A 14,074-nucleotide genomic window follows, 5' to 3' on the forward strand; every position below is an offset into this window, starting at 1 on the left:
ATGAGCACCGGGGGCAAGACACAAGTTGAGGTGTGGGGAGAGTTCATGAAAAGAAGGAGAAACCGACAACATATGGAGTGGGTCACACCTACCAAGCACCATTCTTGTTCTATAGTTGAGTTGGGGACCAACTCTTTTGAAGAAGAGGTGTATGATGCGGGGCATCTCCCTCTGGGACCGGGTCCGTACGAAGGGGGTCGGAGGAAGAACCAAGTACGAGCAACAAGCGAGTAAAGAGGTCCAAACAGTGCCACACAACACACCAGCAGCTCGGGCACGCTCCACGTGGGTTAAAGCACGCTCCGCGTGAAGGAAAGTTTGATCTGGAGAAAGTTCAGCAGCCAATCTACGCTCCGCTAAGATTTGGGCACGCCCCGCGTAGATTTGGGCACGCCCCGCGTAAAGTGAGTACTGATCCAGAGAAGAGCTCAACAGCCAAGGCACATCCCGCGTAGAATTAGGCACGCCCCGCGTGCCTTCAGCTTAAGGAACTTGCTCCAACTTCCTCCTTAATTACACCTTTGCCACTCCCTAATTACAACTCTACCACTCCTTATTTACAACCATGCCACCCCTTTACTATTAACCCAAGTTACCCTTTAGCTTTGTATTCTAATTAGTTAGGTAATTTACCCTTTTTGTAATTTGGCAATTAGGTTTTTGAGATGATATAAATTCACCTTTTTCTCTTTGTAATGTTTAACTTTTATCAATACAAATATATATCTTCTTCCTTGTGAAGTTTGTTAAGGTTTTCACCTTCAACAATGAGGATTTCACTATTCCTATGGATTTAGTCCATGAAACCCGGGATTCACTCTTTCTAATTTAACTAGAGAAGAACATCTTTGTTAGTTTACGATTAAAACTAACTTCAGACAAAACCGATATGTATCACTATACACATGTTTTGTAAGAAATGATATTAAAAATAAGAATTCAATCCGCGTGGACAGAAGTTTTAGAAATATATTAAAAATAAGAATCCCTAAATTATAGGCATTTTTTAAAGCTAAATTATAGGAATTTTAAATCAATAAAAAAAGGAAATTAAAAATATTGTTAAGTATAAATATTTTATATAAATAATTGCTATTATGTTTCCATAAAAGTATAAGGAATAAGAGACAAAAATATCCCTAATATTTAAAGTCACTAATTTTTTTATCTTAACATCTAAAATGATGCAATTTTATTTCTAACTTTAATACAAAAGCAATTTTATCCCTAACGTTATCAAGTTGGGTCAATTTAAGAAATAATTCATCAAATTGTCTTCTTGATCATGAATCTTATTGTCATCTACACGTCATATGTGCCTAATTTTATCACTAATTAATTAGTTAGATCACAAACACATGATTAGACGTGAAAATTAAATAAATAAATAATATAATGTAATTTGTACGAATTGGACATAAAAAATTCAAATATTTCATTAGATTTAATTTTTTTAATATTTAATTCTATTATTAAATCACAAAAAAATATGAAATATTTTCTTTAGAACCAACTGATATGCAATTGGTACAGAATAAAGAACACAATATATGTGTTTTATAATCATGTATGAAATTGACTCAACTTGTCAATATTATGAATACTAACTTTAAGTAAAATTAAATCATTCTAAACGTTGAGGATAAAATTGTTCATATGTTTAAATATTAATTTTATTTTTACACCTTATCCCAAAGTATAATGATAATCCTGCGTTATAATTTCTAATGTCAATTTATTTTCATCAGAGTTTATAACTTTATAAAATAAAACTGTAACTTTATGATTTGATATAGTTGTAAATACTTTTTAAAATATGATTTTCTGTGTAATTTTCTCTAAGAAAATTCCATATAAGCATTAAACAAACTATTAAATTTAAAAAGGGAATTTAAATTCTCATGGTTATTGTTGAGGCAGTTTACTCTATTACTATGGTTTATGATTTTAAAAAAATTGTTTCATAATTTTTAGTATAAACTTTATTTTGATTGTTTGAGTCTTTTCAATAATTTTTCTATTGAAATATTATTATTTGTAGAAGAATATATTATAAATATACATGTTTCCTATCTTTCTTGATGTCATTGTAGAATGGGAATATATATAATATGACAATAATATTAATACATATTGTATTTATTAATGTTTTTATATTTAAGTATTAAATTTTGCTGCCTTCTATGATAAAGTAAGCTTTACTTTGTTTTTCCTACCATTGGATGAGCTTACTTTGTCAAAATTCATCACCATTCAATGGTGGAAAAAACAAAATAATACTTACTTTGTCAAAAACAAAGTAAGCATAGTCTAACCCAAATTTTAATAATTCTATAAATTAAATTTGTTTATAGTCAATTTTATTTAAAAAAGATCTTATAATATAAAATTAAATTCATGTAATAAATTAACAAGACAAATATTGAAAAGAGTATATCATATTTCTACCAAAAAAAGAGAGTATATCATATAGATTTAGAATCCGTTTGTTTTACATGTGGTTTGATGTTGTCGTTTGATATTTGTTGTTATAGTTTTATTTTAAGTAATCTCAAAATTATCCGTATGACTTTCGATTCGACAAAAGATTGAAAAAAAAAATCTCAATTAATTTTTAAGTAATATTGAATTAATAATATTTTTCTATTTTTATTTTATTCCTGTTTCATTTCTTTTTGGATTAAAATTGCTAACAGCTTCCAATTGGTCCTAACCTTAATTATACACATGTTTGTAAGAAATGATATTAAAAATAAGAATTCAATCCGTGTAAACAGAATTTTTTTTTGTTAATAAAATATTCAATCTGTGTGGATAGAAGTTTTAGAAATATATTAAAAATAAGAATCCCTAAATTATAGGGATTTTTTTAAAGCTAAATTATAGGATTTTTAAATCAATAAAAAAAGAAAATTGAAAATATTATTAAGTATAAATATTTTTATATAATTAATTGCTATTATGTCAAAAAAGCATAAGGGATAAGAGATAAAAAAAAATATCCCTAACGTTGAACAATTTTATCTTAATGTCTAAAATGGTGTAAATTTACTTCTAACTTTGTTTCATAATTTTTTAATGAATTATATTATTTATAAAGTTTATTTTTATTGTTTGAGTTTTTTCAATAATTCTTCTATTGAAATATTGTTTGTACATTTTTAAAAATATATCCTATAAATATACATATTTTTCGATATTGAATCATTTTATTTTATGATATGTAAAAAATTAGGGCATTTATATCCTTCAACAATTAGGACATTGATATTTCCCCTTAATTAAGGAAATATGACAATAATATTAATACATTTTATTAATTTTTTTATATTTAAGTATTAAATTTTAATTCTATAAATTAAATTTGTTTGTAGTCAATTTTATTTTAAGAAAGATCTTATAATATAAAATTAAATTCATATAATAAATTAACAAGACAAATATTGAAAAGAGTATATCATGATTTTAAGATCCGTTTGTTTTACATTCCGTTTGCTGTTATAAAAAGCTACTTGAAAAGACAAATAAAAGCAAGTAACCAAACACTCCCAAATAAAAAGAATTGTTTGTTTGAATCATAATATTTTATTTTATGATATGCAAAAGATTAGGGCATTGATATCCTTCAACAATTAGGACATTGATATAATAACCCCTTAATTAAGGGTAAAGTTTTCCTAAACTATATATTTATAATTACCAAAACAATATTTAAGCTTTCTTACTTTCCTTGCCAAATTCCTAATCGGTCGACCATGGAAGCAGCACTCAATTCCGATCACCACCGTCTGCAGAAGAAAACCAGAGGCCGCCAAAAGATAGAGTTAAAGAAAATTGAGAAAGAAAGCAACCGGTATGTCTGTTTTTCCAAACGGAAGAGCGGCATTTTCAGAAAAGCTACCGAGATTTCCACCTTGTGCGGTGCCGAAGTCGCCGTCATTATCTTTTCTCGACAGGGTAAGGTGTTCTCTTATGGTGAACCGGAGGTCGATATGCTCTTAGACCGATATTTAGAGACTCAGGAGGCTGGAAAAAACGGATCTTCATCTTCTCAATCAGAAAGCAGTAAATCACAGACCACAACAGTGCAAGAACAGGAGTATCGGAAAGCTGTTGCAACCAAGGAAGAGCTTAAAAGAACCCTAGAAATGGCGGAAAGTAATCGGAATCTGATGAACGATAATGGAGGGGGCTTTTGGTGGGAATCGCCGATTGAAACAATGGGGAAGGAAGAGCTTGAAGGTTATAAGAAATCTCTTGAAGAATTGAAGAAGAATGTTATGAATCGGATTGAAGAAATGTCTGTTTATAATGCTGTGAATGATCAATCGTTTATGTTCGATAATCAAAGCTATGGAGGTTTGAGTTCCGATTACTTCAGTTCATTCAACAATGGAGGTAGCTTCTAGAACATTTATTGCGGATTTTAATTACATAGGATATTAATTATAATCCAGTTCATGTTTTGCTGCTATGTTATAAGCAAGACATAATTGAAATTATTTCTGGTTTTAATTTCAATTTAGTTGGGATATTTATTGGCTTTTAACTGTGTTTTGGTTTTTTAATATCATCATGTTTATGATTTGTTCTTAAATTTCGTGATTAGGGTTTGTTTTCAAAATTTTAATAATTGCTAAATTAGTGTTTAATTTGATGTATTTTTTCAATTTAGTGTTATTGTATGATTGTTTAATTTATTTTAGTACTGTATCATTTAGTAAAAGGATACCATTTTTAGAGTCTAATTCCAATACTGAGTATAGTAAAAATTCATTTATCAGCTTTTTTTTAACGCCTAATATACCTCACTTAAACTCCACTTTTACTTATATTTGCATATTAATTTAGTCCAATATTAAAGTTTGCATACTTGATTTTGAGATTAAATTACTCCAAAATGATACGAGTTAATATATGATTGATAATTATTTGATACATGTAGGTTTTTTTTTATGTTGACATGTGTACTAATTTGATCTCAAATATCGAGTTAAAGAACTAGATTGATATCAAAACTAGATTTTGGATTAAATTGATCTTATTAGCTACCTTCACAACCAAATTGATTTTTAATTCCTTTGAAACTATTACATATTTAAACTTATCAATTTTGAATCTATTTGCTTATTAGAAATATATCTTTGAAAGATATATTTCTTTTTTTTTTTTTTTTTTTTTCTTCAAAAAAAAAGAAATATATCTTTCAATCCTTCAGAAAATAATGGTGCTAATGTCCAAATTTGACAAGTTCTTCTAAAATTGATAAGTTCAAGGATGTGATAGATGAAAATATAAATACAAGATGTCAAAAGGTAAAATGTTATAAATTTAGATCTGTGATTATATATTAATTTAAATAAAATGTTTGTTGACATGCAAAATACTGCTGATGTAGTAAGGATTCCATCAGTTGCTTTCTTTAAAAAAAAAAATTGCATATATCTGAGCATTTATAAAAAGATTTTTATTTGTTAATTTAAGGATGGTAAAGGTGATATTTTGGCAAATCAGGCGGCGGATCAGCTTGCTCGCTTTGGCAAATCAGCTTCAGCTATTACGTGGTGGTATTCGGCTCCTCATTTTTGTCAATCGTCTGTTTTTGACGACCTTTGTAATGTTGCTCATGTTCGGTTTCCTTAATTTCATTGTTTGGAACCTTTTCCTTTTTCTTTCTCTCCCTTTGTAATTTTTCTTTTTTTTATTAATAATATTTCGGGTTGATTTGGTGTGTTAGGGGTGTCAACCTAGTTGGGATGTCTAGCCACTTAATCGCGTCCCAATCTTTCATGCAAAAAAATGTGATATTTTAAATTGCTTAATTAGAATTAAGTTGGTTGAATTTTCAGCTAAATTACTTAGTGAGTTTTAGAGATTAATATAAAAACTATTATTGTATCTTAATTATCCGTTTAAGTTTTTAATTCAATTGGAACATTGACATGATATATCAGAGTCTCTTGAACCAAGTTGTCGAGGTTTTGAATTCAAGCAAGCCCATTTGTTGATTAATTTTGTGTCAAATACATGAATATCACAATTAAGTACAAAAGTACAACTAAGTCATATCACCAAACTTAATTCTTAATATGTCATTATTCTCTATATGTTATGATTTTATACCATAATGTAAAGTCTAGACTGCAATTCATAAATCATAAACCCTAGAAAATATATTCTAGACTTCTAATTTATAAATTGTAATCCTTAAAATATATTAAAAGTACTGATTTTACTAGTTTGACATAATTCAAAATTATGATTTGATATAGTTGTAAATAGTTTTTCAAAGATGAATTTCTGTGTAGTTTTTCCATTGATTTTCAAACATAGTAGAAACAGTATGTGTTGTACACGCTTCAAACTCATAAGGTATTCATATACGGGAATGCCGGAAATTAATATGAAAGCTATTATTGAATTTTAATTATTAGTTTAAATTTTTAATTCAATTGGTTATTGACCGTCTGTGGAGTTGGATGAGGTATAAATTTCACTTATGGTTTCTTAACTTACAAAAAAAATGAATTTGGTATAAATTGATAAGTTGAAACACAGTTGATGAAATTTACATGCTTTACTTCATGTTTGATATTTTATTAGTTTGTGTGTTCATGCATATATACCTATGGAATCCTTGGTTAGAGTATATTTATTGTACCACCAAACACATGGTTCAGGTGGTAAAATATGTATCATAGTTTGTGAGTTGATATTTATTATACCGACATTGAATCAACACTACAAGAAAGTTGACTTTTTGTGGCGAAAAAATAGTGGGGAAATATGTTTCCCCACAAAAAATAATAAATTTGTGGGGATTTATAAATTTGCCACGAAATAATACATATTTGTGGGGAGTAAAATATGTCGCCACAAAATTTTATATATTTGTGGGGAGTAATATATTTCGCCACAAAATTTTACATATTTGTGGGGAGTTTATAATTTCACCACAAAGTTTAAAATATTTGTGGGGAAATTGAAATTTCGCCACTGAAAATATAATACAATAGTGGGGAGAATTGACATTCCCCACAAAAATATAAAATATTAGTGGGGAGTTTATAAATTCCCCATTAAAAATACTTATCTTAATTATCTGTTATTATTATTAGTTTAAAATAATTAGTAAATATTATTATTATATTAAAAAATTATGTAGATAGAAAATTAAAAAATAAATATTTCAATATAATTTTTTTAAAACTTATAATATTAATTTTATTATATATATATATATATATATATATATCATATTAAATTACAAAATTATTTACAATTTTAATTTTATTAACAAATTCAAATTTTAAGAAATTTTTAATTTAATTTACTTTATTTATTAATTAACAATATAAATATACTTTTTTAAACAAATATAAATATACTTTTAATAATATTGCGGGTTTGACGGTTCATGGGCCATGTGTGCTCACCCCGTCCTTGTTCTGTCTCGTCCCAATTTCTATCAAAAAATAAATATACTTTTAATAACATAATTTAATTTTTTTGTGTTACCTACTTATTATTGTATTTTCTAAAAATATACATATATATTTTCTTCACATAAATATATCTAATAATGATTACATATTATAGATCATTTTTTATGAAAAACTTAGTTTTACGAGTAGTTTGAGAAAATAAACAAAAATAACGGGTACAATTTGAATGTAAATAAGTTCACTTCACTATAATGCGTGGAATTTTTTTTATTTGACTTGATAATTAACTAAGAAAATTATACTATGCAATGATATTTTTGACAAAAAAATATAATTTATACGTTTTTTTAAATCAAATATAATTTATACTTAAAAACAATATTAATGAAAAAAATAGCTAAACCAACCATATTTAACAATTACACAATGCTAGTTTTTTTACCATTTTTTTTAACATGCTTTAAAAATAAAATGTAATTTAATATTTAGTGTAATATAAAAATAAAATTTCATAAAAAAAATCAAAAAATAACTTAATATTTGCGCCCAAATGTTGAAGTAGGGAAGAATTACATTCCCCAAATATTGAAATTGAAAACCCTATTTCCCCTTTTTCCACCGCCTCCTTTATCCCGCTTGTTTTCTAATTTTCCCATTTTCATTTCCCGCTTCACTTTCTCCCTTCCCCCTTTCTACTTGCCCTCTTCTCCGTCTTTCAATTAGTCCAACAAAATCCCGAATTCCCCATTCATATTCTCTTCTCAGATGACCCAACTGCACCACCGTTACCACCACTTGGGTTCATCGGCTCCCTCCTCCTTGTTGGCCAGCCCCCGCTCGCTTTCCTTTTTTTGAGGCTTCCCGCAACACAATCACAACTGTAGTCCCTGGTCGACCTTTATTGAAGCCATTAGCCATTTCAAGCTCGATCCCTCCTCTCTCCGTTAAGATAGCCGAGTCAATTTCATTCATGTAAGTACGAACCCTAATTTTATGGAATTGAAACTTTAAATGGGATTTTGAGATGAAATATGGAATGCTGGGCGATTCGAGTAAACATATGCCTAAGAAACAATTGATGTTACCTTGATTTGTGTTTTCATCTACTCTATAGTCGGTCTCCAACCCGAATCCAGTTTTCATTATATTTCATTAATTTGATGCGTTGTAGTTAGGAAGTTCTAAGAATTGCATTTATACTATCAATTCGATGCATTTAAAGTTTCAAAATGGTTATTTTGTATTGTCTTTTATTTTTAAAGTTTCTACATGGTAATCTCTGTGGTATGTATGCTGTTTTTTAGATAGTGCATTGTTTGAATTTTCAATTGGGATGCAATTTTTGATCTTTGGTTAATCAATGTCTAGTTACTATATTTGGGCAACTGTGGAGACTTGAGCCCTTACCTGTAGAGAAGAAATCAATGTGGAAAAGAGAGATGGAATGGCTTTTCTGTGTTTCTGATCACATTGTTGAATTAATTCCCTCTTGGCAAACATTTCCTGATGGAAGTAAGCTTGAGGTAAGCTTAAATTCACAATTAGATAGATATAATTTGTGCAAGTCCTTTGAAAAAACTTAGAATTTTCCTTCTGAATATAGTTAACTCAGCTACTTGGTTGCTTATGATTGTAACTTTTCAGCTTTATTTCAAGATGTTAGTCTGGTATGTAGCCTTTCTGTATTGTCGGGTTGGCCATTTCTGATACGACTACATGTTTTACACTATTGTCATTTTTCTAGAATTTATATCATATAGAACCATATGGAAGATGTATATAACATTACACGATTTTGACACTATAACCCGAAATTGCTACCCTCAGAAAGCTTAACCTGATCAATAGTCTTTTTGCTATTGTTGACAAATTTGGTTCAATTATTGGGAGAGAACTTATTTGGGAAAAGCTAATAGTGTTCTGTATTTGTTAGGTGAGGAGTTGCAGTCGAATGTCAGTTCTTTTCATTAATCTTCCAGCTCTGAGTAAATTGGATAATATGCTTCTGGTAAGATTTAGAATTTGATTGTTTGTCTATTGACATTTTCAAATCGAGTGATCATTCATTCTGACAGGGTTGCTCTTCTTTGATTTTCAATTGACATGATGTGTTGTAGAGTTTCACATATACAAAATTTTGGTATGTTGATCAAGGGATTGCAGGCCCAGAAGCAGATGGTTCAACCTCATTCTGCAAAGCACTCCAGAGGCAAGAGGAGGAATGGTGGCTGCTTGTGCCCCGTATTCCTACTGGTGGCCTTACTGAGAATTCAAGAAAGTAGTTGAACCATACTCATGAATGCACGAATCAAATACTGAAAGCTGCAATGGCAATCAACAACATTGCTTTGTCCGAAATGGATGTTCCTGACTCATACTTGGAGTCACTTCCAATGGTCTGCTTCTTTGAATGTTCGAACACAATTACATATTCATGTTTTTGTTATATGATATTGAGTTCTATTTCTTTGTTTTCAGAATGGGAGAGCTTGCCTAAGGGAGCTCATATACCGCTATTTCTTTGATATATCACTGTTACAATGCATACTGTAACCTAAATTTTTTTCCCTGAATTGCATTGACAAGCGTATTTTACACAGAGTAGCAGTTCGGTCGGAATCCACAAGCAAAGGTCAGCTATGGAGGTTTGTGTCCATTCCCTCTCTCTCTTCCCGACCTCGGCTTTTCTTTGGTTTTTCTAGCGATTTCTGCTCCATTGCTTGGGTTTGAGATGCTTACTGTGTTTCTTTTGTTGGAGATTGGTGTTTTACTGTGATTAATTGTTTTGAGATGCATATGGGTTTGTTTACTGTATTTGTTTGATTTTCTCTTTGTTTATATGCTTCTAGAGATTTCATAATCTTCTTGTTTTTGATTTTATAGTTTCTATCCTAGGGTTTCTGTTTCTCTGCATTTTGGATTGTTGAACTTATTATAATTATGAGATGAAGAGCAAAACTAAGCTTTGTTTTGAAAATTGGCCTGAGTTGTTTATTTTTCTTTAGATAAGTCTCTCGAACTTTGGAAGGGAAATGTGAAAAGGTCAACATGTTCTATTAGTTTGTTGTATGCTCCTATTATGCAATTTACTTATTAGTTATTTTCTTCTACTTCTAATGTATGAATAGTTACCTGTGTTTTCTTCTTTGCTATCTAGCTTAGTTACCTCACTCTGGAATGCCATTAAATGCATAAAGAGAAGCTGAGAATTTCCTCTCATATTTCATCCTCTTCATTGCTGTTCTAAGCATTGAAGGCTCATCTCCATAGACATTCCCACATCGTCTACAAATTGGAAATCTACAGCTCCTATATTGTTCTCTTCTCCTCCTTCTCCCTCCACTTCTGCTTCCAAATCCATTTCTATTTTCTCTTATTTCTGATTTAAACATGACTCAAAGATGTTTGCCATCACATCAATGGCAGTTAAACTAGTACTACTGTTAATGTAATGATCGTTTAAGAAAGCATAATCTACTTGACCATTGAGAAAATCAGAGAATTGGGTATCCGAAAAATCGGTTGCTTCTTCTCTATATTCCTCAATTTGATGCTTTTGTTGCTCCTTAACAGGCAAAGAAGGAGAAGAACAAGATGAAGAAGAGTTATTGTTGTTGTTTCGTGCTTTAAGTCTTGGGAGAAGAAAGAGTTGCAGAAGAAGCTGCAGAAGAAGAAGAAGGCCAGAAGTTGCAGCTTTATCATAAGCTCTTGCTGCTTCTTCTGCAGTATCAAAAGTACCTAACCATACTCTTATTTTCTGTATTGTGTCCCTAATCTCAGCCACCCATCTGCCTGAGGGCCGCCGGACACCGACGAATTGCTTCTGTGGAATCTGTGCTCTCGCCGGAGTCTGCCAAGGACAGCTACCTCGGCTGCTTCTTTGACCATCTCATCCCAACCTAGAGTGAGTTCTTCTGTGGAGGTGTTGTTGTCACTAGTCTTTCTTTTCCTTCCCATGTTTTAGTTTAGTTTAGTTTTTGAGGTGTTAAGGTTGTTATTTCAGTTATGTTTTTGATAGCATTTATTCCAGGAGTTCTATCACCTCTACTTCAAATCTGGAGGTTCTGATCTTCCTAGGATATTTGGGATGATGGCTTCTCTTCTAAATTCAAAGGGTATTCATTCATTTCCTTGTTTCTGCTTTATTTCATCCCCGCTGTTCTATTCTCTTCATCGGTTTATGTATTACTATTGGTCATTTCTTTCAATCTTGCTTGGTTACCGATCTTTCTGTCATCTGGTATCACTCAAATTGGTCTAAGCTAAGTTGTCTTGTTCAACTGGCAATATGTCCACATATTCCATTTTACTTTATTGATTATTATATATCGACCTCTCATTTATACTTTGGTTCTTTGTCATCAAGGTCCGTAATCAGACCTCATGCTTGGAAACTTATCTGCAGCTTAAATGGACACAGGTGATCCACTTAACCTCATGCTTTTAAGTAATTAATGTTGAAAAAGTAAATAAATGTTGAGGAGGCTTGTACTTGGATAACAAGTGGTATTGAATTTTAGGTTCAATTTGAGTGGCGGCAAGAATACAAGAGCATTGTTCGGTATTTGCTTGGTAAGTTCCACTCTCTAGACTGGCAAATTTCATTGTATCTTTCTTAATTTCATTTATACAATTAATAGCTTAATTATCTTTAGGAGTTTAGAGCTCATTTTTACGGGTATTTATGCAGTGCACGTCTGCCACAACACAAATTACAAAGGGCGAAACAAGGAAGACAAGGTGACTCGATGCTTATCAAATAATTAACAAAGGTTTGGTTTTCTAATTCTGAGTTTTTTGCCTCTTTTCTTGCATGATTATTAGCTGTATTAAATAAGAGAAGAATGAGTCAATGAAGCATAGCTTTTCAATCCTCTGTTTCTGCATGTTTTTACTACTTTTCCCTGTTCCTTAGATTCAATGTTAATGCCATGACTAAACAAAGGTAATGTGGACTTATGTTATTCATTTTGTGTCTTAAAGTTATGATGGTACACTTGTACTTAAAATCTTTTTTCCTGATGCAGAGAATGCCTTGAGGATTGTAAAGAAGTTGTGCAATCTCTAATTTATGCTGCAATAAGAATTTCTGAGATTCCGGAACTACGAGACCTTCAAAAAGTGTTCACTGAATGATACCAGAACAGTCTCGAACCGTTTACTAATAAGCAGGTGCAATAGATTAGATTAGATTAGATTCTCTAGTCCAATAAAGATTAGTAGTTTCATATTTCATTTGCAGCTGACTTGTTAAATGAAACATGCAGTTTGATGAGAGTTTTGTGCCGGTTTCTGCTACAAAGGGATGAAGCTTGAGCTCCTTGATGAAATAGCAGCAGAATTCAATCTGAATTGGAATTCTAAATTCTTGCAAAATGCTCACTTCACATGTAAGCCTCATTCTCTACGTTCCTTGATGCTTTGTGATACTTCTCTTCAGTAGTGTTTCTGTGTTCATTTCCCCAATACACCCTTGTGGTGGGACCCCTCCCCGGACCCTCGCTCAGCGGGGACGCGTAATGCGACCGGGCCGCCCTTTTTTAATGTACCAAAATAGACCTAAGGTTTTTGGGGAAGTACCAATTTAGGCTCAACGTTCAAAATAGCACCAATATACATAATATTGGTGCTATTTTGAACGTTGAGCCTAAATTGGTACTTCCCCAAAAACCTTAGGCCTATTTTGGTACATTATCCCTATTTATAATGCAAAGATTAGTTGGAGGGAGAGATTATTTAGCTAGTGAAGATATGATGGCTGAGGAAGATGGCAGCAAAGAAATTTGAAACCAATTACAAATGGTTAGCTTGATGTATGTAAACATTAATGTTTGCACATAAGGGATTTAATATTCAGATTGTTAATTCACTTTGCAGTTGTAAAAGCAAAATGTAACTTTCTTTTTGTCTGGTTGCTTCTTGTGCTAGTATGTATTTCAGCAACTAAAATATACAATTTTCTATTGATCACACGAGCTTTAGATTTCTGTTTGGCTTCATTTGATAATAATAATTTCTGGATGATTTTTGTGCTGGAAATATAGTAAATCATGTAGCCTTTATTCTGAAAAGTTATTCTTTTATGGTTTAACAAGTCATAACATTGTCTTGTATGGTACATTTTGTCTTGCATTTTACATTTAGGATGTTGAAATACTTTCAATTAATATTCATTTGACTGGAATCACAACTATTGCTTTATTTTTCTTATGTGAATAGATGGAATTCATGTAGCTTACCTGCACATGGAATTTCAGTTTTACACCCTTTTACTTCTCAATGAGTGTAAATTGATTTACTATTTACTCTCTATATATATATCGAGTTCCCTTCAATCCAAATAAATTAATCAAAACTAGAAAATATTACGTATTATTTGTTGGGATATAAATATTTGCAAAATTGTGAATTTGTGAGGAAAATTTCCCCACAAAAAGCTACATATTATTTGTGGGGATATAAATATCTCCCCACAGTTTTTCTTGTGAATTTGTGGGGATATAAATATTTCCCCACAGAACAGCGGTACGATTAGTGGGGATAACTAATCGCCACAGAAAAAAAAACATTTTGTGGCGAACTAGGATTTCGCCACAAATGTGTATCTATTGTGGCGAATTAAATTTTCG

The 14,074-nt window shown here is 30.9% G+C and overlaps 2 protein-coding genes across 4 annotated transcripts; both read left to right on the plus strand.

Moving 5' to 3' along the window:
* Positions 1–3,755: 3,755 nt before the first annotated feature.
* On the plus strand, positions 3,756–4,409 carry LOC136222771 (agamous-like MADS-box protein AGL62). Its single transcript, XM_066010495.1, has one exon. It carries the CDS (start codon positions 3,756–3,758, stop codon positions 4,407–4,409), a length of 654 nt encoding a protein of 217 aa, XP_065866567.1.
* Positions 4,410–8,037: 3,628 nt separating this feature from the next.
* Positions 8,038–12,989, plus strand: LOC136223671 (rop guanine nucleotide exchange factor 7-like). Of its 3 annotated transcripts, XM_066011787.1 has the most exons (12): positions 8,038–8,417; positions 8,814–8,968; positions 9,379–9,453; positions 9,600–9,841; positions 9,924–10,090; positions 11,019–11,349; positions 11,476–11,560; positions 11,812–11,865; positions 11,966–12,017; positions 12,136–12,217; positions 12,473–12,617; positions 12,713–12,989. In XM_066011787.1, the coding sequence occupies exons 2-4, from the start codon at positions 8,870–8,872 to the stop codon at positions 9,729–9,731; spliced, it is 306 nt and encodes a 101-aa protein (XP_065867859.1). In that variant the 5' UTR covers positions 8,038–8,417; positions 8,814–8,869; the 3' UTR covers positions 9,732–9,841; positions 9,924–10,090; positions 11,019–11,349; positions 11,476–11,560; positions 11,812–11,865; positions 11,966–12,017; positions 12,136–12,217; positions 12,473–12,617; positions 12,713–12,989. The 3 variants fall into 3 exon arrangements, with proteins under 3 accessions (XP_065867859.1, XP_065867857.1, XP_065867858.1); XM_066011785.1 differs by having other exon boundaries at positions 9,600–10,090; XM_066011786.1 differs by having other exon boundaries at positions 8,038–8,968; positions 9,600–10,090.
* Positions 12,990–14,074: the final 1,085 nt, after the last annotated feature.

Source organism: Euphorbia lathyris, chromosome 3 (genome assembly GCF_963576675.1).
Source record: "Euphorbia lathyris chromosome 3, ddEupLath1.1, whole genome shotgun sequence".
Classification (NCBI taxonomy): domain Eukaryota; kingdom Viridiplantae; phylum Streptophyta; class Magnoliopsida; order Malpighiales; family Euphorbiaceae; genus Euphorbia; species Euphorbia lathyris.

Bases quoted from the DNA above. Each gene is read 5' to 3' on its own strand.
- LOC136222771 (XM_066010495.1), top strand. From the start codon at position 3,756: ATGGAAGCAGCACTCAATTCCGATCACCACCGTCTGCAGAAGAAAACC.
- LOC136223671 (XM_066011786.1), top strand. From the start codon at position 8,870: ATGTGGAAAAGAGAGATGGAATGGCTTTTCTGTGTTTCTGATCACATT. The intron at 8,969-9,378 runs GTAAGCTTAAAT...TGTATTTGTTAG, and splicing joins CTGATGGAAGTAAGCTTGAG to GTGAGGAGTTGCAGTCGAAT. The intron at 9,454-9,599 runs GTAAGATTTAGA...ATGTTGATCAAG, and splicing joins AATTGGATAATATGCTTCTG to GGATTGCAGGCCCAGAAGCA.